The sequence below is a fragment of the Vespula pensylvanica genome, chromosome 2 (assembly GCF_014466175.1).
Source record: "Vespula pensylvanica isolate Volc-1 chromosome 2, ASM1446617v1, whole genome shotgun sequence".
In the NCBI taxonomy this organism is placed as follows: Eukaryota; Metazoa; Arthropoda; class Insecta; order Hymenoptera; family Vespidae; genus Vespula; species Vespula pensylvanica.
This window is the reverse complement of record NC_057686.1, coordinates 10526626-10553968: the sequence shown is the minus strand read 5'-3', so window position 1 is coordinate 10553968 and position 27343 is coordinate 10526626. Positions and strand designations below refer to the sequence as shown.

The 27343-nt window shown below is 30.5% G+C and overlaps 6 protein-coding genes and 1 long non-coding RNA gene across 14 annotated transcripts in view; 4 read left to right on the top strand and 3 right to left on the bottom strand.

Moving 5' to 3' along the window:
• Positions 1 to 10165, top strand: part of LOC122626868 (nesprin-2-like) — a 29294-nt gene extending 19129 nt beyond the window's left edge. Inside the window, exons 9-17 of the mRNA XM_043807326.1 lie at positions 295 to 597; positions 3642 to 3899; positions 4599 to 7334; positions 7432 to 7616; positions 7756 to 7794; positions 7891 to 8397; positions 8965 to 9208; positions 9695 to 9750; positions 9889 to 10165. Of these exons, the coding sequence (XP_043663261.1) occupies positions 295 to 597; positions 3642 to 3899; positions 4599 to 7334; positions 7432 to 7616; positions 7756 to 7794; positions 7891 to 8397; positions 8965 to 9208; positions 9695 to 9750; positions 9889 to 10108 (4548 nt within the window). The 3' untranslated portion in view covers positions 10109 to 10165. The remainder of the gene's footprint in view (positions 1 to 294; positions 598 to 3641; positions 3900 to 4598; positions 7335 to 7431; positions 7617 to 7755; positions 7795 to 7890; positions 8398 to 8964; positions 9209 to 9694; positions 9751 to 9888) is intronic.
• A 153-nt stretch (positions 10166 to 10318) lies between these two features.
• On the bottom strand, positions 10319 to 15109 carry LOC122626869 (protein HIRA homolog). The gene is made up of 11 exons (XM_043807327.1): positions 14876 to 15109; positions 14736 to 14798; positions 14547 to 14657; positions 13873 to 14471; positions 13483 to 13764; positions 13154 to 13413; positions 12530 to 13082; positions 12249 to 12438; positions 11893 to 12177; positions 11711 to 11808; positions 10319 to 11641 (listed from the first exon to the last, which is right to left on the bottom strand). Exons 1-11 carry the CDS (start codon positions 14910 to 14912, stop codon positions 11519 to 11521), a joined length of 2601 nt encoding a protein of 866 aa, XP_043663262.1. The 5' UTR covers positions 14913 to 15109; the 3' UTR covers positions 10319 to 11518.
• A 305-nt stretch (positions 15110 to 15414) lies between these two features.
• LOC122626872 lies at positions 15415 to 17826 on the top strand. The gene is made up of 2 exons (XR_006326750.1): positions 15415 to 15679; positions 17785 to 17826. It is a non-coding gene; the product is annotated as an uncharacterized LOC122626872 (long non-coding RNA).
• LOC122626870 (venom acid phosphatase Acph-1-like) lies at positions 16358 to 21433 on the bottom strand. 7 transcript variants are annotated; one of them, XM_043807332.1, is made up of 8 exons: positions 19898 to 20286; positions 19462 to 19681; positions 18413 to 18535; positions 18183 to 18293; positions 17807 to 18072; positions 17410 to 17693; positions 17128 to 17336; positions 16358 to 17010 (listed from the first exon to the last, which is right to left on the bottom strand). In XM_043807332.1, exons 3-8 carry the CDS (start codon positions 18524 to 18526, stop codon positions 16777 to 16779), a joined length of 1218 nt encoding a protein of 405 aa, XP_043663267.1. In that variant the 5' UTR covers positions 18527 to 18535; positions 19462 to 19681; positions 19898 to 20286; the 3' UTR covers positions 16358 to 16776. The 7 variants fall into 7 exon arrangements, with proteins under 7 accessions (XP_043663267.1, XP_043663265.1, XP_043663266.1 ...); XM_043807330.1 differs by lacking the exons at positions 19462 to 19681; positions 19898 to 20286 and adding an exon at positions 21325 to 21433; XM_043807331.1 differs by lacking the exon at positions 19462 to 19681.
• A 152-nt stretch (positions 21434 to 21585) lies between these two features.
• Positions 21586 to 23726, top strand: LOC122626871 (venom acid phosphatase Acph-1-like). Its single transcript, XM_043807336.1, has 6 exons — positions 21586 to 21870; positions 22013 to 22129; positions 22232 to 22445; positions 22584 to 22786; positions 22854 to 23195; positions 23424 to 23726. Exons 1-6 carry the CDS (start codon positions 21790 to 21792, stop codon positions 23676 to 23678), a joined length of 1212 nt encoding a protein of 403 aa, XP_043663271.1. The 5' UTR covers positions 21586 to 21789; the 3' UTR covers positions 23679 to 23726.
• A 126-nt stretch (positions 23727 to 23852) lies between these two features.
• LOC122637666 lies at positions 23853 to 26219 on the bottom strand. Of its 2 annotated transcripts, XM_043829956.1 has the most exons (5): positions 26060 to 26219; positions 25883 to 25985; positions 25366 to 25740; positions 24401 to 25257; positions 23853 to 24322 (listed from the first exon to the last, which is right to left on the bottom strand). In XM_043829956.1, exons 1-5 carry the CDS (start codon positions 26090 to 26092, stop codon positions 23876 to 23878), a joined length of 1815 nt encoding a protein of 604 aa, XP_043685891.1. In that variant the 5' UTR covers positions 26093 to 26219; the 3' UTR covers positions 23853 to 23875. The 2 variants fall into 2 exon arrangements, with proteins under 2 accessions (XP_043685891.1, XP_043685890.1); XM_043829955.1 differs by having other exon boundaries at positions 24401 to 25740.
• A 125-nt stretch (positions 26220 to 26344) lies between these two features.
• On the top strand, positions 26345 to 27285 carry LOC122637669 (mitochondrial import inner membrane translocase subunit Tim13-like). Its single transcript, XM_043829963.1, has 3 exons — positions 26345 to 26586; positions 26668 to 26736; positions 27035 to 27285. The coding sequence occupies exons 1-3, from the start codon at positions 26482 to 26484 to the stop codon at positions 27131 to 27133; spliced, it is 273 nt and encodes a 90-aa protein (XP_043685898.1). The 5' UTR covers positions 26345 to 26481; the 3' UTR covers positions 27134 to 27285.
• The last annotated feature ends 58 nt before the right edge of the window (positions 27286 to 27343 follow it).

Sequence of the window (27343 nt, the reverse complement as noted above, 5' to 3'; positions counted from 1 at the left end):
CAACCATGCCCTGACCGAATTCAATTCGCAAGCCTCGAAACGTGCTCGTCTCGTGCGGCGAAATTATTTTTAGCTTCCTTCATTTGAGGAAAAGCTTTTTATGCGTGTTATTTAAATAATCCGTCGAACATTTCATCTTCGTCAAGATGAAAGAGTTCTAGTAATAAGATCAGAGGAAATAAATAATTAACGAAAGGACTCCTATATGAAAGCTCGTAAAATTGAATGTTGCGTCAAATAATCGTATCGTGACAGTGTGAAAGTCAAAGATAAAAAAACAAGGATTCATTTCAGGGATTAAACGGTGATTTCGGTGCACGCGAGGTGCTTATTAGCGAACTTCATGCCGCTGCTGAACCTCTGCGGGAGAGCTGCGCTGCAGAGGTCCGTGAGAGGGTCGAAGCAGCGGTAAATGAAGCTGTACGAGCTTGGGAGGACACGAAAGCTGAATTGGATGCCCTTTGTACAAAATATCAACACGCCTGCAACTTGTGGCAACAATACAGAGATTCGAGCGCAGCAGTAAAAGCTTGGATGGACACTCAAATGGGTAGTGTAGCTAATTTACCTCCGGAGGAGGCTATCAAGCAAGTCAAGGTGAGTGTGTGATGAACTAATATGAAAATTAATATTAATTAATCTAAATATACAATTTTTTTTAATGAAATTATAAAGAAAAAAAATTAACTAAAGTAAATTTAAATATAACATTTCGTTAATAGTTATTATTAACATCAAGTATACAATATATTTACCGAATAAGTTTCACAAATTTCACTAGAAAAATAATCCATAAAATCGGTCATCGTGATAAAAATTAACGTAAAAGATAAAAAGTATATAGTAATTAAAACAAAAGATAAAAGTTGTATCGGTTATTCAACAAAGATAACGTAAGCACAATCGTAACATGATGTTCCAAATGCTTATGTGCGTCTAAGGGCGCACATCTTCCGAGTTGAGAGCGGATGCGCCACCGATCGGCTGCTTCTACCCCCACCCTCGCACACTGACGAGTCACGCACGAGCACAAGCATCCTATGAGGGGTGGTCGTAGAGATAGAGAGAAAAAGAGAGAGAATGCAGGCCAAGAGAGCCCCCGCTGACTGGTCTCATCGATCCCCTTGGACGACGCGCCGACGACGACGTCGACGGTAGTCTGGACCAGAACGTCGTACTGATCTCTTCTCTCTATCTCTCTCACTCCCTTTCTTAGTTAACCACATCTGCTTCTTGTCTCATACTTCGTGGTATAATTTTCTTATCTCGGTTTTCTTTCCGGGTTCCGCTTCCTTTCATTACGTCCTCTAAATGAAAGGAAAAAAAAATTTTTTTTAATCAATTAATTGTATTCTCTCTCTCGCGCTCTCTCTCTCTCTCTCTCTCTCTCTCTCTCTCTCTCTGGCTCTCTCGCTCTCTCCCTCTCTCTGTCTCTCCCCATCCCCTCTCTCTCCTTTCTCCCTCCTCTCTCTCTTTCTCTGCTCTCTCTCTCTCTTCTCTCTCTCTTTCTCTCTGTGCCATCACGTGCGTTTACAAACCGGTAGTACACGCGACCACGTGTATAAGGAACGACATTGTGAATCGATACACGTTTGTCACGTGTGTGAGCGCATCTTTCACTTCTTTTACTCTTTGACTCTTTTAGACTTAACGCGCGCGTTTTGCGTGACATGTGCCCGTCCTCTTGCTCTATGTGTATAATTGTATTAGTGCGCGTAGTGTATGCTCACACTCGCTGACGTGCGTGAGTATTTCCGTAGTGTCGACATCGTCACGATCATCCAAAGAGTGGGAGAAGACTTAAGCTTATGCTCGGTGATCCAAATTCAGAGACATGTGCACGCCGGAGGAGGCGAAGGTACGATCGAACGCGATGTTAGCCGACTTTTTCGATCTTCCGTTTTTAAAACATTTCTAAAACAATACTCTACGATTCGTCTCTTTCGATCATTTATTTTTAGTTTGATTTCGATTTTGCTCTACATCGACCTAAAAGATAAGTTGGCTCGACTTAACTTTGAATTATTTACTTTGACGAGGAACTTTAACCGATGATGTCATCGAAGCGAATATCATAATTTCAAGTTTATCGCGAAAATATTTCAAACTAAATAATAAATCGATTCAACGGGATTAGAAATCAACGGAAATATTATTGTATTTCTTTCTTTTTTTTTTCAATAAAAAACGTACTAGGAATCTAATACAAAGAAACAGTAAAGAAAATATATTCTCCATACCTGCCATATGTCGTCCGTCGTAAACATCGTATACATTTACGACAGCTGCTCATTTATGAATTACTTTTACGTTCGTATATCTTATCAGTGATTTATAATATACTATCGGACGTCTCGCCTTTACGGAACACATTTTAAAAGCGACCGTGAGTTTGCAACATGAAAAGAGAACACATTTGAAGAATATTTATTTCAAATTAAATAACATGTGTTATCTAAGTGAGATAAGAAATGAAGTGAATACTATTTTTAAAATATACCTATTGGGAAAACGCATTATCTTATTGGAATTACGCAATGCCAAAACTATGCCAATCATCTGCATACATATTGTTATGTCGTTACAGTCTAAGAACACTTAGTCATTCTTAATCCCTTATTTATCATCTTAACCATTCCTTTTTGATTATTTTATTCTTGTTTTTCTTTCTTATTTGCACAGTATCTTTTATCGTACCAACGTACAGTTTCAAAATAATCTGTAGAAGAAATAGAAATGGAACGCGATTAGATCACTGCGTATATAGACAAAAACGCCCAAGGACCGTGCATAACACGATTCCGATGCAAGTGGTCAAAGGTCTCCAGTTTCGGCTTATCGCTATGCCACTCTCCTTTGCTTTTTTGACTTTGTTAGCAAATAACTCAGTTCGCGATAAACTTTTAAGAGGAAATGTTGAATTATGATCCCTTTAAGAATAAAATAAACGCTCGATCTCCCTACGCGGTCCTTTATAATTTTCTTTTTTGTTTTCTAACAACTTCCACTTTGCGATGCGTTTAATTCATAATACTATAATTTACAAATATAATCAGTTAATTAATGTGTTACATTTCTCATGAGCACTATGTACCATAAATTAGAATGAACTTATACTCGCGATACGAAATTTCAAATATTTTCTTAATATTTATTAAAATTTATAACGCGATAAACAAACTATTAAGTAACAATACAAGTATTTGTTAAATATTTACAATTCAACAAAAAAGAGTATCTCGAAGCTCGATAATTGATCCACGATTAACGTCAAATGTATTGAAATATCGTATTCTTGAATGAAATCATGTCTAATGCTTATATACAGAAGAAACTCGAACTTCTTCTAATAACGATAGAAAATATAAACACGTTAGAATTAGACATTCCCTCTACTAAATACATCAATAGATAACAAACTTTCATTGTTCGTGTTGTCAAAAAAATATTTTTGTTGAGTGTGTATCTTGTCTTGTTATTTGTTATGATTCGATCTGTCTAGCTGACTAAAGTACACACGTACGTATACGCACAAAAAATTATAAACAAATACAGGAATGTAACGACACATCGAGTTTACATCGGCAGCACATAATCCTCTTACATCATCGTAAATACTTATATATTTCAATTTGATACAGGTTTGCGAAGAAACCCTGGCAGAACACAAGGAAAGGTTGGCGGAATTACGCGGTTTGGTAGCCCAGATCGCATCAGACGTCGGCTTAGACGCTGGCGGTCCGTTACACTGTGAGGTCGAAGCACTTGGTCGTCGACTCGAAGATGTCCGTGAAACTTTGTCAACCCTCGCCGACACTGCCGACGTGCGTGTCCTTAATCAAGAACTTACGCATGTAGATCTTTGTCAGACGAAGAATTTCCTCGACACAGTACAACAGGTACGATTTTTTCTTAACACATCATATTCGTAATATTATAATGAAAGAAGCAGGAAAGCGCATCGTTTTATATAATATAGACTCTTTTGAAATGTTGGATTATTTATAATAATAAAATTGAACGTGGTTATTAATTTTATCGACGATATACATATCTTTACCATTTTTTTATTCGTACAAAATAGAAGCACGCATTCCTGTAACGCTTTCCTCTGCTCGCAAGGCGAACACTATTGGTGCTAGGTACAACCTCGATCATCCCCTCACATGAGCGTTTACATTTTAATCGTCGTAGTTTCAAAACAATTTGTTATGTCAAGGCCGAAAGGCTTAACCTGCTATTGCAATTACATCAGTCACGAAATCTGCAACAGCTGAATGGCCGCAACGGTGCACTTAGCGAAACTTTCTTAGCGGAGACTAGGGCCGATGGAAGCACGTTTTCGATAGAATACCGGAGCTTAAAAGCTGAAGTCTTAAAGACTCCTGCAAAATTCTTTGCTCGAGTATGACGCATTCTGAAGGACGATCAAATTCATTTTCAGTATGTCCGTTTTGTATTCTTGTCGATAACGAAAAGTTATAAAAAAATGATGACAGAGTCGATGGTCGTAACGATAAGAATGATCAATAAATCTATAAGTTTGCTTGTTGGAATTATTTAGAATGATTATTTATGAGAAATTAATTTTATTTCAGAGTTTGACGACTGTCGGTCAAGAAGAATCCAATGAGCACTTGAAGCTACTCCGTAATCATCTGCTTGCGCTAACACGTACGGAACCACAGCTCCAATCTATCAAAGATAGGACTGTAACAATGTCAACTCAAGAACCATCGGTCGTCGAAGTCCTTCAGCAATGGCAACGAGTATTCAAAGAAACCTTCCAACATTATCACCGTCTATCTGTTCGTTTGTTTAAGTCACAGGACGTAATCGCGGTTCTGAAGTTGTGGCAAGAACATCTAACTTATGTGCAAGAGTTCTTATCTAACCGCGTACCCGGTGATTACAATGGTTTATCCGAGCATAGAAATCTTTGCGAGGTTTATAGAAATCTTCTTACCGACCAACAAAATCACTTGTTAACTATTCATGGAAAAGAAGGTAAAGATCTGAATGTTACCGAACAGTTCAATGCTCTGACAAATCTTCACAATGAAACATTGGCAAAAATCATGGAAAGACACACCGCTGTACACGATCGACTCTTAGCATGGGACAATTACAGACGTGATCAAAACGACCTCTTCGCTTGGTTGAAGGACATTGAGAGAGAACGCAGCCGACTGCAATTACGCTTCATACACGTTCATAGATTGGATAAGATTCTCCAAAGAATTCAAGCTCTGCTTGAAAAAGTTCCATCAGGTGAGGCCCAAATAGAATCGCTTCAAAAACAACAAACTCCTTTGCTTATTGATTGCGATGAGACTTTAGCCGTTTCGGTGCGCATGGAACATGCAGCGAACGTTGAACGTATCGCCAATTTACGTGCCGGTTTAGAAACCTGGAGAGACTTCGTTGAGAGAGTACAAAAACTTCATGAACAACATGTGGCACAGACCGATAGGATCACGAACACGTTACAGGATATCGGTCAGATACTTAATTCTGTCCTTCACTCGATCCCTGGTAAATTGTCACAAACCAAAGAAAATTTGCTTTTCCTTCAAGAATTGAAAACTCGTCTGGTCGATACTAGTAACGAATTGGAATCTTTAAACGTACTTACTAAAAAGCTACGAGAATGTCTTAGTCCTTCTGACATGAAATCATTGAATCAGCACGTTGCACTTTTGTGGCAACAACAAGGAGACCTCGATCATCAGTTAGCTTTAGTCGAGTACAAGCTTGGCGAACGTTGCGGCCTACAAAATCGTTGGATCAACAGACAAAGCAGACTGTTGACCTGGATTGAAGACGCGGAAAGCAGAGTGAAAAATTGGGACATGATCCCTCTTGGTGAACCCGAAAAAGTGCTAAAACGATTCGAGTGCGAGTTGCAGGCAGAAATAGCTTTAAAACAGCGAGAATTCGAGTGGGTGCAAAAAACTGGTCAAGAATTAATCGATGCAACCGACGATACTGAAAAAGCTAAGGTGCAAAATGGATTGGACGAAGTGAACGAAAAATGGTGTAGATTACTTACGAGTGGAAAAGTTCGAGCGAATAAATTACACGATTTAATACAATCAATAAACACTCTTGAAAAGAAATTAATAGAACAAAGAAGTTGGATGACAGGTATCGAGGCGCAACTTTCCGAAAATTTCATCATCGAAACTGTGAATCAAAGCTGTATTGATAAGAAATTAGAGGATCATGAATACATTCAGAAAGCTATTCAAACGGAAGGTGCCAAAATCGGAGAAGTATTGAATCTCTGTGAAATGTTACTACACGATTCCGATATATGGAAAACATCTCTGAATACCGATACGATCAAGAACGGTATGGAAGGTCTTCAACGTCGATGGAAAACTACGTGTGTTAGATCGGCTGAACGTAAGCAAGAAATCATATTGGCCTGGAAGTTACTTCGTGAGATGGATAATATTAGAATAGAACACGAAGGTTGGATCACTCAAACAGAAAGTGCACTTGCGAGTTTTGAGAAAGAAATGAATGAAATTACTAAAAAGGATACGAAGGAAATGCTAGAGAGATTGAAAACGATAATGAAAGATATCGAAGCGCATGAACCAGCTTTGAAGATTCTTGAACAAAACTTTGGACGACTTGCAAAAACTAGATTGGAACCTGAAAATTTAAAATCGCTTACAGCTAAAAGTCGTAAAACTATAGACCGATGGCTCCAACTTAGTAGTAGAACAAATTCCATAATCGCAGCGATAGAACGCGAACAAATGGACTATCACGAATTTAATTTGGCTCATGGTGCTGCGTTAGTTAGCCTGACACAAATCGATATTCGATTGACTCAATTGCAACACTTGCTTACTCCTGAACAACGAACGACACCACGTGGTAGACTGCAACGATTATCTGAAATCGAAAAAGAATTGAACGCTCAAAATGTTCTACTGCAAAAAGCTGATAAATTAGCACTCGAAATTATGCAGGACAGTCATCCGGATGATGTGGCTAGTATACAGGAACTCGTGGACGAATATCAGTCTTTATGGAAAGAAATTAAAACGCGAGTTACTACTTTAAGGACCGAATTAGAATCTCAGGAAAAATCTGAAGTAGACGAAGCCGTTCAGGTTGAAACTTTGAAATTCGAACAAGACACGGCTGTTCAAGTGAACACTTTGCCTAGATTAATTAGAATGACATCTTGCGACGCGTATATGTTGGAATTGAAAACAGCTCTCACGGAATGCCATCATTCTTTGGATGCATTAGAGACAACTATCACCCCAGAGCCTGTATCTGGACCAAACCTGAATACAACAACTAAAACAATTGTAAGTCTTTGTTTTCCAATCTACATATTTTTAATTTCTGTTAACACTTTTCATTTCTTACAATTGCGTATATATAACTTTCATTTTTAATCCATAGGCAAAATTGATTGGATGTTGTCAATCGTCTATAGAACTTGTGCGTCATCTCCATACTTTACTCATGGAAGACACAAAATTCAATGTAGAAACAACAATAAGCGAGGAGGTGCAAACTGTGATATCTCGATATGAAGCTCTTCTTTTACTCGCTAGAACGCGTGAACAACAAATTAGGGAACTCAGGTACATTTTTACAACGAATTAAACTTATCTCATAATTGTACAAAATTAAATCCTCTCTGAAAATGCTTATTAACACCATATATCATGAATAACTCCACAAATCTCAAAATTCACTAACATGGCACTTTGCTATTAATAGGTCTCCCATTACAGACGCTTATTCATTTCCATGTAATCAGTGAGTGTAATTTCTTACTAAAATATTAACATGTGTTAAAAAGACGTCAAAGATTATAACGTAAGGAAAATATTCAATTATTTATTATATTTTTAGCGATAGTGGTAGACTAACGTGTCCGCTTTGCTCTCGACGTAACTGGACTCAGTTGGATAATGATCTCTGGCGTCTAGAAAAATGGTTAGAGTTTGCTGAAGGCACCCAAAGTGAACAACACTCGCCACCGAGTAATATCGAGGACCTGGAATATGTTATTCAAGAACATAGAGAATTTCTTCAGCACCTTGACAGTCACAAAAGCATTGTCGTTAGTTTGAACATTGTAGGTGTTCATTTGGCTGAACATACAGAAGACACTAGCCGCGCAACAGAATTACGTGATCGATTAACTGTTGCAAACACAAGATGGGACAAAGTATGTGCGTCGGCTGAAAAATGGCAAGAACAATTGCGGCGTGCACTTATTTCGAATCATCAATTTCATCGTATCATCGAAGAGTTGTTCGCTTGGCTCGAAAAGACAGAAATTGTAATTAGGACGAGTGAACCAATCGATCTTTCCGAAGCTACCGATATTCTGGAAACAAAATATAACAAATTCAGGTATGTTAATTTCTTATAAAAAATTAAGTCATCAATTTTCAATATAAACATTCTATTATATACTGATTTTATACGTTAATATTAATACGTATTCGTTACTGTAAAAATTGTATAAAAGTTATATAAATTACAATAATTTTAAGTCATCACTTGGATATACAGATTAACACGTATTTCAATACATAAATATAAATACGTTAATGATTAGATTTGAATTCTAATACATATTTTGCAAATAAATGCATATTTGATGTAATACAAATATATATAAACTATCGAACAATGAATATTCCTACCAAAATTCATTTTGTCACTAATCTGCTTTTTACATAAAATTAATATAATTTTTTACAAATAAATATAAGGAATTATCATACATTGAGATGATACTATACAATCAGCAACCTTCTTCTGCAGATATATATACACACACACACACATATATGCATACATATAAACATGTATATATATGTTTATATAATTATAAAAAATCTCACAATTATGGCCATATAACAAATATTACAATTTTGTTTTGACCGTTTTTTATTGGATTTTTTATATTTTAAGGGAACTACGAAGTGACCTTGAGCGCTGTGAACCGCGTGTTTTATCTCTCCAAGAATCTGCCAATCAACTATTAAATGAACAGGGAGGAGTAAGAGCTCGACTACAAGAACTTCGATTAAGACTACAATCGTTACGTCGACTAACAGGCATCTACTCATTAAAATTAGGAGCAGCTTTAGGATTGGATCCACGTGATATCGGACTCGTTGCTACGTCCTCCTCATTAGCCACTCTTTCTCGCGACGTAAGTTTAATTCTTAATTACATATCTAAAAACAAAATAGACACATTTATATCAATTATGAATATATACATATATACATATATACATACATACATATATACATACATACACATATATATATATATATATATATATATATATATTTGATAATGTAGTCATTTGTTGATAGTAGCATTTAAAGTTACAGGTATAAACATTTTTAGGTCACTCGCTGAAACGTGATCTTTGCTTTTATTTTTTAAATGTTTAGCCATTTAACGTATGTAGATTATTGCACAATATAGAAAAGGATCACGTAAAACATTATATTAAAGCGCACGAGAGCAATGAAATCCGATGAAAGGGAACCAAACATTACAGCACTAAAAAGTGCACCTGTTCTTTCTCATTGGCTTATACCATTATCACGTGCGCCATATGTAATAATAGTAGTAATCACTTGCACAGTACCTTATTGTTTGTGTTTTTTCTTTTGTTCAATTGTAGCTACTCGATGAAGCTGCCTCTGGGTCCTCTCAGCCACACACAACAGCTGCCACAGAGTATGTTCTCTTCCTTTTCCCTGTTCAATCCAAGTTTATTTAATTTTGGATTGCCATTCTTTCCATATAAAATACTTCTGTTCATCAACTTGTGTTTTAGATGAAATATAATCATTGTTTTTACTGTAATTGTTACAGTGGTGACGAAACACATCAAATACCACCAAGACAAGGATATAGTTTTCTAGGAAGAGTTCTGCGTGTTTCTCTTCCGATACAAGCATTAATGCTGTTGCTACTTGGTATAACTTCATTGATACCGTCAACAGAAGAAGATTACAATTGCATGCTCTCTAACAATCTCGCTCGAAGTTTCACTCTAATGGTCTATCATCCAAATGGACCGCCGCCTTTGTAACAAAAACAGAATGTCTTCACTTCATTTATGCCTATTGGTAAAAACTACTGCATTGATGAAAAACATTGGATATAAGATTTAACGTAACATGCAAAACGTTGAAATATAAATGAATACGCTGCATATATATATATATATATATATATATATATATATATATATATATATACATGAAAGTGTATACATAACGATTCCAAATACAAAAAAAAATTGTATATATCATTATAGCACACGATTTTCGTATATCGTCAATGATTTAATTTATTCTTTGGCTATATAATCCTTTAGAATGTTACAAACTATTAATGAGATTGCAACATTTGTGACATAATAGTATTTTGAATAAAATATTTATAAAGGATTAAAAGTGAAATCAGCGATCTATAGTATTGACGATGTTAGTATTTATGATAAAAAATTAAACTAAAAAAGTAATATATATTGATAATAAAGATTATCACATTATTATTGCAAGAATGGTTTTTGAATACACAATTACTTAGCAATAATGCTTCCTTTAAAATATAATGTTCTTTTCTTTAATAGAAACATAAGAAATGAACTATCTGTATGAAGTACTTGTATTATTCCTGCATAAATTACACAAATGCAGACTATTTACATTATGCATATTTGTTGTAGGATAAATTAAGTAAGATTTGCCGAATTTTTATTTTTATACTTTATGTTTATACCAAATTCGATACACGAAATGTCTAAATCTGATTTTGATACAATATTACGATAAATAATGGTGCTAATATGAAAGACAGTATGTTAAATATATATAGAAACTACATATTCAAATTTGTTACTTCATTGCAATTGGTCATAACTGTATTGAAACTTTGTAAATATTATTTAATAATACTTTAAGATGATATTATATCATAAAAAATAAAGAATATATAATTTGTGACTATGCGTAATGATAAATACGCACAGAATAATGAGAAATTAATTAAATACATAAATACTGATTTGTCCTTATTCCGTTTAATATTTGTTCATACCTCCATCCTACGTCATGTTTCATTCTTTATTATAAGTTTTACCTATTTGAACTACATTTATCTAATCTACTCATTTGCCTAGTGCTTAACTGTTTTTTCTTTGAATATAATATTTTTTCTTGTTGCAATTGATTATCTAATTAGATACATATTCATCTCTCTTACTTTATAAAAACAGTCCTAATAGTTTAGAAAAACACAAATTGGTATTTATGAAAAATTGCATTTATTCCTTATCATAGGAAAATTTATACTGATTATCACATCGCATTAATTATCACATCAATATAAAAAACTGTACAAATGCATATTCATTGCATAAAAATATAAAAGTATCTGATGTGATATCAGCTAGAACTTATGCTGCAAGATTTATTGTTTAATATTTCACTTACTTTTATGTACTCTGATTTTTTAATGCCATTAACTGTTCTGTATACTCAAGAAATAGCCTTTGCCAACGAAGATGTCCACCAACAATATTCAATATATCTCCCAAAAGTTTATGCTTTTTTATTCCCTATATAAAAAATATTATATTAGTATTTATTCATCGATTAACTTTACACTTACAAAAATTATAACTTACTAGAATCATGGGATCCCATGATGAACTTTTAGATGCTGATGTATGACTTGGACCCAGAAGATCATCTAAAATTAATCTTAAACGCTTCTCCAATCCATCTAAAAGAGAAACGATAATTTATAATATATCCTGCACAATATATGCAGAAATAATCATTGCAATAATTAATCTATGAAATATACCTTGAGTTAATAAAAATGATACTAATGCCATTATCCAATGAACATATTCTTGTGCACTGCCGAGTGCTTTAGATGCTAATAACTGTTGTTCCATGTAAGACACTATGCTAGGAGCAGTATGTGCCAATCGAGGATTAGGTAAAACATTTCCAGCAGTTCTTAGTAAACCTTCCTGTAGAGAAAACAATGGTCCTCGAGGAGTTCTACTACCAGATGAACTTAATGCATTAAATGAAGACCACCGCCATACAGGATCGTGACTATCTCCAATTAACAACCATGTTCCTAAAATAGTTAATTGTATTTATTATAGAAAATATCAATTTGTTACGAGTTAGAGAATAATATCAAAATACCCATTTCTTTGTGGTAAATATAGGCTCTTGCATTAGTAAATGCTAAATGTGGCATTCCATTATAAAGTGTACATGACAATATTGATGTTCCTGGTGCTGCTAAATGAGCAGCTGAAGTTGATACTATCATTCTGCATGTATTACCTATTTCCCATACTCGTACATCACCGCAGGTTGATATAACCATAACCTGATAAAAATGGATGAAACAATCATTTTCTATATAAAAATATAATTTTCTATACGAACTTTTTCATGAAGATATAGTGCAAATACATTACCGCATTACCAACAGCATGAATTTTTGCTAATGGTGCAGGTGGTGCTAACGGAGGTGCAAATCGAGATCCTTTGACTGGATGAAAAGTATGTAAACTACCATCTTCTAAACCAACAGCTATGACAGCTGAAGAGGCAGCAAGTGCCACGGCATTATAACCCAAATAAAGATCCCAAGTTGGTTCTGAATCTGTACCTCTAAATACTTGTAAATGAGCTAAACCCTGACTATTACTGATTGTAACTGCATGATGTCCAGCTTGTTGAGACAATGAATTGGACGGTTTCAATGCAGGAAGAACAATTTGGCCTGCTCCTTTTTCAGACAAAATTTTTAGTTTTTTACTTGGTGACAAGTGGTGTAATTTTGGACTGCTTTGTTCTCGTCGTTTTAAAGTAAGTGATGAAGCTGGTGTATTTATGATAGCAGAATTTACCGAAGAGGTAACATTAGGTGTAACGACATCGTTACGTTTTTCTATTACAATCGAACTTTTTGTTTGCGATTTGCTTGTAAATGTTGGTACTGTAGTTCCACCATTTATTGCTGTATCCCTATAATTTGTTAATTTCACCTTATGTTGAATATATTTCATAAATTAGAAACATATTCAAAATTAACTTACATTATATCAGGTGGTGGTGGTATGAACATAGGAGTAATTCTTCTTTTACCATCAGATGTTCTCGTTTCAATTTGTTTGTTAATGGGACCTTTAGCTGGCGTAGTTGAAGTATTTAAAGGTGCTGGAACTGAATTTGTAGAAGGAACTTGCTGTTGGCTAGGAGGTGCTGGTGGTTTCAAATTCAAAAGTTCAGGAGCTTCCATGACCATACAACCTCCTTGGACTAATGGTTTTCCATATAAACGCTCATGAAGACTACTCTGTAATCATAAATAAATAATATAAAGTAGCAATGATATGGCAAAAAATAATAATAACAAATGACATACTTGTTCAGCAGGATCTAACGGCTGTCCAAGTTCTTGTTGAGTAAATTCAATGAATACGACAGAACCATCCCAAGAACAAGCTGCAAGTCTGAGACCACAAGGAGACCAACTTGCATCCAAAACAGAATGGGTAAATAATTCACGTATCACAACTAAAGGCCTTTTAAGAGACGTTAGCCATACCGATAAAGAACGATCACGAGAACCTATAGCAACACAACAATATTGTTGCGGTTTAGAAGAACCTGACTGTTTCTTTTGTAAAATATTTCCATTAAATCTCTGTAAAATACGTAAAAAAGTTGTTTTCCCATTGCACATATATATTATGCATTGAAATTTTAGTTAATTGATAAAAAGCTTATAGAACAATATAATTAAATTACATACAACACAAGTAACTGCTTTCCTATGACCAACAAAATCCTTGTCTTGCGTCCATCCATCTCTTTCAATTATTTGTGCTGTAGGTCCACCACCATTCATTGCATGTGCTGATACCAAATATTGCCCATCTGGACTCCAGGATAATCTCAAAACATGGGTTGTTCCACCACACTCATCAAATGGCTCAGAGATTAAAGCCTCTTCTGTCCAGTCTGTAGTACGCCATACTCTCAATGTTTTGTCATCAGATTGTGATGCTAAGTATTTTCCAACTGGATCCCAAGTAATGCCTTTCACAAAGCCTGTATGACCTTTTAGAACAGCTACAATAGCAGGAAATTTTGATGCATCCCATACAATTACACTGTTATCTACAGAAGCTGAAGCCAGCCATGGACTATGTGGAGCCCATGCAAGATCTAAAACATCTGCTTCATGGGACCGCAATGTAGCTACACATCGCCAAGTTTCTACACTTGCTTTTCCTCCAAATATAGTACTTCCACCAGATCCACCTGACAGTCTCCATATCATAATAAGTTTGTCTACACCACCAGAAGCTAATAAACCATTATTACTCCATCTGACACAATTTACACATGCTAAAAAAAAAAGGAAGACTAACCATTGCAGTCATAATTGAAATTAAATAATTTTTAATGCCTATAAATTTATACCAAGATGATTATCTAGTTGACATAATATTTTTGGTACATTTTGATCCAATTCAGCAGCTTCATTTACTACAGGTTCCATATTCCATATGACAACTCTTCCAGAATCGCCACCTAAAAATAGTAATATTATTTACAATATAATATTGCACAATAATCAAAATAATAAACTAAGCAATTATCAAAGCATACCTTGGCCTCCAGTAGCAAATCTTTTCCCATCAGGGTGTATATCAACAGAAAATATTGAATATCCTAAAAAACATTCAAAAACATTCGTAAATTTAACTCATTTAACACCACATAAGGATAAACAACTAAATATAACAAACCATCGTGTGTGACCCAATTAGGTTTAACTAATTTCATCTTCTTGTATTAAATAAACTATTATAAGGATACCGATTATATTACAATATGTAAATCTGAATCATTTTAAGTATTTAATGTTGGTAAAAGACATGTTTTCCTCATGAATTCAAAAGTTTGATGAAACATAACCTGGAATTAATAAGACTCACTGTAAACGCAAACGCTAAAACAACACAGCCATAGAAAAAATATAAATGATAGATGAAATTTCGTTAAAGCTACCTAATGCTACCTAAGAATGTGGGAGGTAAAAATTAATAATGATTCTTCCTGAACTACTTTACCACGAGGATTGCCATCCTTACCGATAGATGATCAAATAATTTGTTTTTTATTTCAATTGTTTATATCACGTGGCATTAATTTTATGAATATTAAACTCTTAAAATCCTTAATTATTTAAAGATAGTTAAAATAATCTGTATATATTCATTATAAATATATTATTCAGAAAAATTCTGTATGTGGTATATTTTGTGTATATATATATATATATAGTCACTTCACTTTCACTATATACAGGTTCTAAAAGCTTTGATTAATAATTCTAGAATATATCGAGCGTATCTCATAGAAGAACTTTTTGATAGAAATTAGATATAAAATGTTATTTTTTTATTTTTTGTTATTTTTTTAATGATAAAAATATCGTTAAGTTATTTGAGAACAATTTTATAAATTTGAACTTAATAAAGGCTAAGTAAATTATTTAATCTTTGTATCATAACCAATCGAACGACTAACTTCAAGATACCAGCAGTATCGTAAGTTGATTGCCATAACATTGATTCTTATTAAAAATTTATTCTATGGAATTTCTCCGATACATTTCTGAAATATAGGTCAAACTTTTTGGAATAATTTGTATATTGTAACATATACAAATTGCTTGCATATGTACAATAATGGATATGGAAAATACACAGTTGTGGATTCTACATACTGAAATAAGAAAAAAATTTATATAAACATATGCCCGATGTAACCTTGTTTTCGGGTTACAATTTCAGGTTACAAGTTTCTTGTTACAAGTTGTAAAATCAATAATTTACAAAACTTCAGTTAATCGTATTAAACACGGTTGCCAGAATTCCATCATGAAAGAATATAGGACATTGCATTATTCTCCTGCCACTCTACTACGTCACTACATCACGTGATATAAATTGTGCCTTATGATACGTCGTCACATATCTAATCTAACCTAACTCTACACTACTATACTCCCACTACCATCTGATTCTTTTCCTTTTCTCCCCAATATGGCAACAGAGGTTGAAACACTTCGCGACATATCGATTGAGACTGCTTTGAAACAGCTATCTGGCTAATCTAACGCGTTCAACAATCAATCGACGTCTAATTGAAGCTAGAGCTATTCGCTTTAAGTAATTTCCTTGAAGATAGATAAGCAGCTATTACAACATAAAACAAACTATAACTCGAAAACAAGTTCATATTGGTTTATTTTTATATAAACTTTTTTTCTTATTTTAATGTATAGAATTCATCCTTGCTGTACATTTACATGCAATTGAGCACCTTGTATATATATCCATTAATTATATATGTAATTGAAAATACATAAACTGTCTTCTTAAATAAATTTTTAAAAAATAGATAGTATATGTCAATTTTAGAAGTTAAAAGTCACAATACGTTATAGTTTATTAATCATGATTCTAATAAATTTTGCAATTCCAAAAAGATAAAAATGTTATCAAAGGAAAATTTATGTAAACCAAAAATAGAGATAAAAAGAAATTTTTATTTATGTTAGCATAAATTTAATTTTCAAACTATTCCAAATATTTTCTATTGTATATATATTGTTAGATTTATTTAAACAATATCAAAATCATTATATTTTATTATTTATATAATTCTCTATGATATTGTATAAATCAGTATTCTTATTAGGATCATATTTTTGATCCGCATAATCTGTAGTTGTTGTTTTGTCACAAACCATATCTTTGTCTGAAGGTATATCATTAATTATTAATTGTAAAAATTTATTTAATGGACATATGACCTCACAACCTGGAAGTTGAACTACTTCAAGCTCTGGTGGAATTCCCAGATAATGCAATACCTATAAATAAAATAAATAAAACTTGTAAATAATAGAAGATATGTGATAGATAATTCATTGTTTTATAGCATTTTAAAGTAGCAAAAAAATTAAAATAATAATATATAATTAACATACTTTGACATAATATATGCCTTCTTTGTATAAAAGTTCCATAATAATACTACTAGAATATGCAGGAATATGTGGTGTATATGCATTCAAAGTATATAATAAACTAGCAATATTTGTTTCATGACCGCTATATAGAAACAATTTCCTTCCTGTTTTCAAAGTACCATTCACATATTCCATCATGTTTTCTACAAATTTTTTAAGAAGGGCTCCTGTAACAAAATAATTTAATAAGATTCATGACATATGTAAATGAGAATATCAAGTTATCATTAAATTTTATACCTCCATAAATTTTTCTTAATGATTTATTATAATTGCTTATTTTATAAGCAAAAACAGTGGCATTATAAAGTTTACCATATGGAAATATGGACTTTGCCCATGTAGGTAAAGGAAGATTCATAGAATATATTGCCATTAAACTATGATACAGATTGGCCATATTTAAACTAGTAGTAATATTTTTTCCTGTTAATTTTGTGAGTTCTGCAGTTAAGTCTTCAAATTCAGCAAATTCTTTTTTATATTCAGATAATTCTAAAACTCTATCGTATTCTTCCAAATATCTGCAATCGGGAAATTGTATATTTTTATATTTGTAATAATAAAGAATATAAATATAAAAATGAAACAATTTATTTCAATCGATTTTAATAGACGAGAAAAAAGTAATAATTACCGAGGACAATCGTCACTAAGTAAAAGATTATCATCGACTTTTGGAACGTATTCCAAAGGAATCGGTTGCCATTCCAATTGAGGGTTCCATATTTGAATACCTTTAGGTGGAAAGAGTCCTGCGAGAACGAGTTGTAACGATGCTTTCGTTCTATCGTAATCCGAACTTCGAGCTTTGACTATACTTGGTGTGTATATCTTACCAAAATAGTTATCATATCTTTTTCTAAGAAATTCTCCTAATTTAAATTCCCGTACTATACCATTCTAAAAATTACGTAATCGATTATGATATAAACGCTTTTGCGAGAGAAAAATAAAAATAATTAACAGTATAATCGTTACAAAGTAATTAAGAAAGAACGAAACTAACATACATTTGTTAATTGTCCTCTACCCATCGGATAGAAGTCATAATTTAAATAGGGATCGTTTGGATATCTTTCCAGCTTATTATCATCAGGCGTTCGATCTCCATGCCTAAATATCTATTATGTATAAGTTATATAAATTTGAATCAGTTATAAATAAATAAATATATATGTGCGCGTCTGTGTGATTGAAATCAGTAAATGAAAAAAAAAAATACAAGAAATATTCTTCTTACCACGTTCAATAATTTTAATTCCAAATTTTGTTCTTCCTCTGCATACACGAATGTTAGACTTATACAAATAAGTAAAACAATCGAATATGTATAAAGGTATTGATTTGAGATCATTTTGTTAAACTGAAACAAAAAACAAATCTGTGATAATTATAATCAAAAAGTTTTTTCGCATTGTTTGTGACATGTTAAACATAAAAAATATTTTCATTATTACAATTAAAGAATAAAATAAAAATTACAATAATACAAAGTACGAAATTATTTAATTTTTTATTGAAAGTAAATCATACAAAGACGATCGACACATTTATGATAAAAATATAATACTTAGTTTTCCTCCTACACTTTTCAATTATTACGAAAATATATATCTTTTATACCTACCTTTTATATCTTTTATACCTACATACTTACTGGTTTCATTCCGTTGATTTATTTCCAATATACTGTTAATTTATGTAGATTCAATATGTTCATGCAAAATTTCAGAAAAAATAAATTTTAAGATAATAGTATAAGGGATAATGCAGATGAGAATACACTCACGTAAATCGTACACGTAGATTACGATTGATTAAGTACATTCATTAAACACTCTAACAAGCTCAATAAATTGTAATAAATCATGAAATATTCATGACTAAGACTCGTTACACGTTTATATTATCATTCGATAAGAATAAATCGATATCGAATGATTGAATTTGATCTTATGTAAATAAAAATAGATGAAAACATGAAAATGAAATCGTTAATATTGAAATAATATAAATAAAATATGTAATGTCAATCATACCAGAATTGTTTTTCGAATGAAAAAAAATATTGTTACAATAACGTTTCCTTCAAAATAACAAGTAATCTTTATCTTTAAACGTAAAATCTAACAATCTCTGTATACTGCATTTTATCTTATCAGTACTTACTAACGATTAGTTCTTTTATTATCATTATTTTAAAAAGCAAAAAAAAAACAAATTTAACAATATAAGCGAAAATTTTCAAATTAATGAATAATTATTTAATTTACTACTAAAAATGCTTACAAGTATCAGCTTTCTTCTTCAAGTTTTGACACTAAACAGAGATAAAATCGTCAAAGCTTCTTCTAATATAATGGAGAAGCTCATACCAAAGAAACTGCTTTAGACCGACTGCCAGCACTTGTTAGAATTAATGAAACACAAATTTTAAAATGTACAATGTCTACGTAGCCTCTTCGAAGTAATATTCTATGTTTTACGATAAAATACTACCATTTATTATCTGCGATTACAAACAATTCGGACTTTCGCATCACCGATATAATGCAAAAGTCTTAATATTTGAAATAATGAATATAATTACAGTATGTTAAAAATTTACGATCCTATGGAAAATATAATATATTTTCTTCTAATCCTCTGGCCTTTATAATAAATTAATAAATCTACTCGTTTCAAAATAAATGACATTAATTAAAATTGCATCGATAAGTTTTACCTATTATAAATTACGTTCACGTCTCACGTTTTGTTTTCTTGTATAATAATATTATAAAAATGTATTTCGTTTTTTTTTCCCACAAAGTTACTGAATTTTCAATCTATTGAAATACCAAAAATGTTAATATGCGTTAAAACTTACAACTCATTGATTATAAACGATTCGTTCAAGTCGTAAGTTCAAAATCATCCGGGAGTTTTGCTGCGGGTACTAATGAGAACTCTCGTAGATTTATTTATATTTAAGACTTATCGCGAGCGACATACAATTAATCAAGTTACCGAACGATTATCATTGCAAATTGTAGGACAATGCTACGTCGAGCATGTGCGGGCATACTAAATTATTTCGATTTCAAAATTACAATAGTACGATCGCAATTACCTAATAATTCTACGTTTATTTATAATCGGTATAAAAAGAAAATATTTGTAAAGTAAATTAAAAAAAAAATATTTATTATACCTATTATAAATCAATGCTGTGAATTACTCATTGTAATTTCTTTTCTTTCATTTTACAAAAAGAAAAAATACAGAATTTTTCTATAAGAACCTCACAAAATGATAACACTGTTTATCGCTGACATTACATTATCCTAGTTTTTTCGAATTTACAAACATAAGTAATTTTGTGTTATACGTGGCAATGATAACGATATGAAGAAAACATGCCCACAAAAATTCAGTTATCTATCTCATTAAAATTTCATGATTTAAATCGCACTTGATTAAATAATGGAATATCATTTTTATTACAGGATCTATTGCAAGATTATTTTTAACAGATAACTTGATATTTGCGTCAAATCACAATTTTTCCTTTCATTAAGTATCATTTTATCATTTTCTTAGAAGAAAAATAATGCACGCTTTTATATGCGTTTTTTTCCGTAAATGCTCGATGATAATTTAAATCTCGATAGTTAGAATTAAACTATCATGTAATAGAAATATAGTTAAACTGTTATGCGAGATAAGAAAATTAAATAAGAAAATCAAATAAAATTACTTAAATACAAAGCAATGCGTCATATAAACATAAATAAATTAAATTATAGAAAACGAAGGAGCAATTTAAAATGAAGAGATTAAGAGTTATATTTAGAAGTCATAAAATAGCTAATGCGTGGTGATTTTAATGCTAGAATAGAAAAGGGAAGATGGAAGCTTTAAGAAACTGAATAAAAAGATAGATAAAAATATTCAAAATGAAACAGACGATAAAAAGGATAAAAATTGAAGAAATTATTAGGAAAAAAAGTTGTATCTTATCTTAAATGAAATATTTCTTTTCTAATTCTTCTTTCAACTCCCATCGATAATTGTCATTATTTCAATGATTCGATTTTAACATGATCTATATGATATAAACCTTAATTCAAAATAAATATTACTTTAATCATTTTATATCAATAAACATACTTATCATAAAAAATATTTCACGTATATATTAGATCCTTGTTTACTTGTTGACACAATACAAATACATAAATTTTCAACAAGATCTTCAACTTGATAACGCGATACTCTTAGCTGAAACATAATAGTCTCTAATTCATTTTGACGAGGTAGTTTTATTAGTCAAAAGATTATCAGTCTTCCCCTTCCTCAAAATGAGAAAGAGATCTCATTCGATGATAATTGTAGTTACACGGAGTAAAAGAAACTACTGTGTCAAGAAGAGACGCTCTCGCGTCATTTAATTCTTATCGTGTTTGGAAGCAATTTACATGCTCCACTTTAAATGAACCATTTTGTCGGATTACTATATGCTTACGGATAAAATTTTAAACGTAGGAATTGTGTACTGTGAAAGTAAAATTACTTCTTAATGCGATTCAAATTTCTATTTACCTATACATCAAACGTGAATAAAGAAGATTTAACATGGATGTGAAGCCATTATTTATATTCCTTATTTCGTTAAGGTTTACTCTTGGTATCGAGGAATTAAAACTTCTACAAATCGTAAGACAATTTTTGTTTAATTTTTACATTATATATATATATATATTGTGTAATATATATATATATAAACTGTGTAATATTATATATATATATATATATCAACTATATATATTGTATAATATGTATATATATTATGCTTCAGATCTTTATGCACAAACAATATGTACCATATCAAGATATTATGAGAAATAACATGACATTATTGTCTAATAATTTTTCATACAATTATATCAATTCAATGACGAAAGATATACCCAAGGTAAGATTTTCGTCATACACGGAAACTGGTTATATAAAAATACTACATACTACTTTATAGATAATGCTAAATATAAAGATTACACTAATTAAATGTTAATAGATTGGTAAAATGAATATGTACAACCTCGGGGCATATTTACGACGAAGGTACGACAAATTCTTAGGTGACGTCTATACAAGCAAAATTATGAAAATGCGTACTACAGAATTTCCGTTGTCACAAATATCAGCACAAATTGTTAATGCTGCACTTTGGCCACCATCGAAATTACAAAAATGGAATAATGATTTAAATTGGCAACCAATACCCTTTGGTTGGTAAAAGATAATTACGTAAATATAAAAAAATCCTTTATCATTCTACGCATATATATAGAGTATTCATTTATACATTTATATATATATATATATAATATCTATAGTATAGTCTGAATATATAATAATATCTATAGAATACACAAGGATGGAGAAAGATACATTATTCTTGGGCACTTACTGTCCACGTTTTAAAATAGAAGAACTAAAAGCAGAAAAGGACATGCAAAAAATAATATTGCATCATACACCTTTATTCCATTACGTTTCCAACCATACAGGCATAAAAATGACAAAACCATCTGATATAGAATATCTATACAATATTTTATACACGAAAGTAAGTTTTATAATATATCTATCTAAAATATAATAAGAATAATAAATAATAGATAAATTAATTATAGGCTGCCTATAATTTATCGTTACCACATTGGGCAACTGAAACATTTCCAGATGGAGAAATATATAATGTAACGTTGTTGCAGTATGATTTACTATCAAAGACAACTATTCAAAAACAACTTAATGGCGGAACATTTTTAAAAGAAATCACCGTAAACGCATTAAAATATATTCAAGGAAATATAACGAAAGATAGAAAGATTATAATGTACAGCGGTGATGACAGAAATATTGTGGGTATTTTGAAAGCATTGAATCTATGGTCACCACATATACCATCCGAAGCAACTTCGCTTATTTTCGAAATGTATTTTAACAATGTTACATCTAAATATGGAATAAAGGTTTGAATATTTTGATTGTTGAATATTATTGACATATATTATTGACATATTTGAAAGAAAAAATTCAATAATCAATTTGGACACGAAAATAATTTCAAAGTCATAGAATTATGTTAGTGAATAACGCTAGTAAGATAAAATACTTTTTAAAGTGTAACCTCAATTTTTATCTAAAATGTAAATTATTCTGGAACTATCTTATTGTTAAAAAATATATTTTTGTTTCAGATAAATTATTATACAGGTATTCATAAAGAAAATATTTTTCTAACACTTCCAGAGTGTTCTATAATTTGTCCTTTAGACATATTTTCAAAAATTGTTTTGAATTCAGTACCAGTCAATGAAGAATCGTTATGCCAATGGACAAATGACTCCTTACATACAAATATGACTTCTGAAAGTAATGCCAGTAATCAAAACTTCCATAAATGGATAAATACTATATTATTGTTAATTTTAGTAGTTATGATGTACAAATAATTTTAGAAAACATACAAATGTGTATCTAAATATAATATAAATAATATTTTAAGTAAGTCAGATATATATTCATTTGCTATTTTTTCTATCTTTAAACAATATAACAAAATGAAATTCTTTCAACAATTTATTCACCATATATTTCTTATCATTAAATTATATATATATATATATATATATATATATATATATATATATTATGTAACCAACATGAGATATAATTGTCGTGATTTTTCTGCTAATAATGGAATATCATCTATATAAGTCATTGTAAAAGTTTCTAAACTATTTGCCCATTTTTCTATGTTTTTCTGTTCTTTTGTCTTCTCATCAAAGACTTGATCTATATTCCATTGCTTGAGCCAAAGATTTGTTACTGATGGTATAATATCGTGTTCAGTATTACTTTTGTTATTATGAATGATAATTGTATATTTTTGCAAACAAATACTTAAAGCATATAAAATAAGATGTACTATATTAATTACATTATGAATGCCATGTAATTTTTTCTTAAATATATTCTTTAGAGTAATTTGAACATCATCTAATTTTTTGATAAGAAAATCAATGATTTCATTACAAATATATGGAGAATTACAAAATTCCAAAATGATAGATATATGATATATTTGTAATGTTGTCTGAAAAAATAAATTACACATTTACTGATTATTTGCAAAAAAAATATATGATAAGAATACAAATTGTGTTTAATTTACCTTATTAAAATTTGTAACTTGATATATTTCTTCTAATATATCTTCTATGGTTTCTAAAACTACACGACCACATATATCAGATTTCATCTCTAATCTAAAAATATTTGAGAAATTTAATATTGCATCTAAAGCTTCCTTTTCTAATGTATCAATCCAATATTTTCGTTTTAAATATTCTTTAACAATATTCTCATTTTTAAAAACCCTTAAAATTATTTGTATTGATTTCATGACAATATCATTTGTTTCCAATGTTCTAAGAGTAAAGTTTACCCATCCAGTCGAAATATTTCCTTTCGTATACTTTGACCTTTTTCTCGATATATCTTCTATTTCTAATTTCCGTTTTTTTTGTAAACATTTGTTATGTATTTTTTCATTAATACTATTAGAAAAAACAATGGAATCTTGATCAATATTTAAAGTATCATATGCACTATCGTGTTTTTCAGAAATATTACTTTCATCATAATTTAAAGAATCATTTCTTAAACTAATTAAATCTGGTGTAATAAAATGTTCTTCATATATATTGTCCAAATTCTCTGAATGTATTGTTAATTCTTCATCCGACTCTGGAATGATCAGATTTTCAGGTACACATTCATTTATTGTGTATAAGTTATTCCACCTTTGAGGAGTTAAAGGATCTAACTGATCTTCTATATTATTTCTATTTGTACAATTTTCTTTTTCCTTGTACAATTCTTTTGAATCATGTCCATTGAAATTGTAGCATGGCTTAGAAGACTTAAAACTTAATGAATCCATATTATTAAATTCTTTATTGGAAAGAATAGGACTAGTGCAGATCATTTTTTTCTTATAATTTTCTTGCAACTTAGAAAGGGATAAATCTATAATATTTTTGTTCTTTTTATTTTGAATAATTCTACTTTTTAAAATTAAAACAGAAAAAAAAACATAAAAAGAAGATAAAATAGTATAAATAAGTAAATGAATACCATTCATATGTGATAAAGATTGTACATTATGCTTATGAACTTTCGTAGATACATTAAATATCATGTTATATTCTTCAACAGGAATTTCACGCATCCTTATTGCAACCGATTTCAACCAAACTATAGCTTGAAGAAAACTTAAATCTGCTTTGCATTTTGTCAATGGACTAAGTGTTGTATTATCCACTGATTTCATCAAATTCTTTGGTATTTCAAAAATATTTCTACAGTAAGAGCAAATTGAGTGAAATAAATCATTCTTTTCTGCACGCAATTGTTTCTCCAGTCTTGATATATTTAACTCTATCAATAAGTCTTCTAATACAGGAGAACATATTTCTTCATCTGTATGTGTGACACTAAAATAAGTACGATCTAAAAAATATTTATTATTAGAAAAGAATGTAGATTTTTTTCTTTTTATCTGTATATGGCATATTACATGTTTAGATCATATAAATTTTTTAAACTATTGAATGTAATAATATACATATTAATACGATATTTATATAATTACCAGAATCATAAGAGTTTTGACTTGTATCATAATTTTGTACCTGTTTCAAAGCTTCTAAAATTTTATTTCTGGACTTAACATGTTCATCATCCAATTCATTTCTCTACAATTATAAAATCATTAAAGTTATTTACTTAATTTTTTGCTTTATAAATTTTTTAAAACCAAGAAACATACCTTAGCTGAGATTTTTTTTGCTTCGCGTTGCATTCTTTTTCATATGGTATTTGCGTATATTAATTAAAACAAATGCATAGTATAGATCTATGCAACAATAAATAAATTATATAATAAAATGACATTTTTTCTACATCTATTTAATTATGTTATTTATACATTACGATAAATCACAAAATCTTTATTCGGAAAACTTCCCTCCATATTTCATAATATCATTGATACCACTAACTACAAAAATAGAATTGAAATGTGTTTTATTCAAGTTGACTATCCTGTCTAGAGCCAAGATTATAACCTTTTCAATCCCAATTCTATTTGACCGATACCCGGTGCTTGCATCGATAGTGCTTAAGAAGAGCAACGTGAAAACATTTTGATTTAGATTTTACAGAATAAAACATTTTATATTTTATAAAAAAATGAATTCATTATCTACTAATTCGTTAACAGGAGCGGAGAAAAGTGAAATCATGGAACAAGTTAAACAACAAATTGCTGTTGCTAATGCACAAGAATTATTAACGGTACAATTATACAATATTTTTATTTTTACATTTACAAATTATATTTAAATTAAAAGTATAAATTTAATAATATTTTTACAGAAAATGATTGAAAAATGTTTTAAAAAATGTGTTATCAAACCAGGTACATCATTAGATAGTACAGAACAGGTAACAGCACCTATCTTAAACCATTTTATTTCTAAAAATTGTTTTATTATAGATGTAAGTTTTAGCGAACATAATTAATTAATTCTTTTTTGTGAATAATAAAATCTACAGTTCATTTTATTCTATCAATCAATAACTATTTTCAGTCATAATTCTCCATGTTTTTATATATAATTTGATATAATTGATATTATATTTCATATCTTACATTAAAATTAATATTTAATGATTAATATTTTTAAAGAATGTTTTTGATATTATCTTTCTAATTAAAAATGTGTTATTTATAAAATTTCAGAAATGTGTGGCAATGTGTATGGACAGATATATGGATGCATTTCATCTTGTATTTAAAGCATATAGTAATCGTTTACAACGAGAACGCAATAGAATGTAAATATATTATACAATATAAATAAATTGTTTTTTGTTGTGTACATTATAACTCATTGAATGATCGATGGGATAATCTATACATTTGTATAAAGTTGCAAAATACAAATAATATGTTATTCTTCTCTACAGAAGTATAACTTTTGTAACAAATAGTTAAATAATTCATCTTCTCCACAAATTTATAAAACCTATAAAACTTTTGTACCTCAAG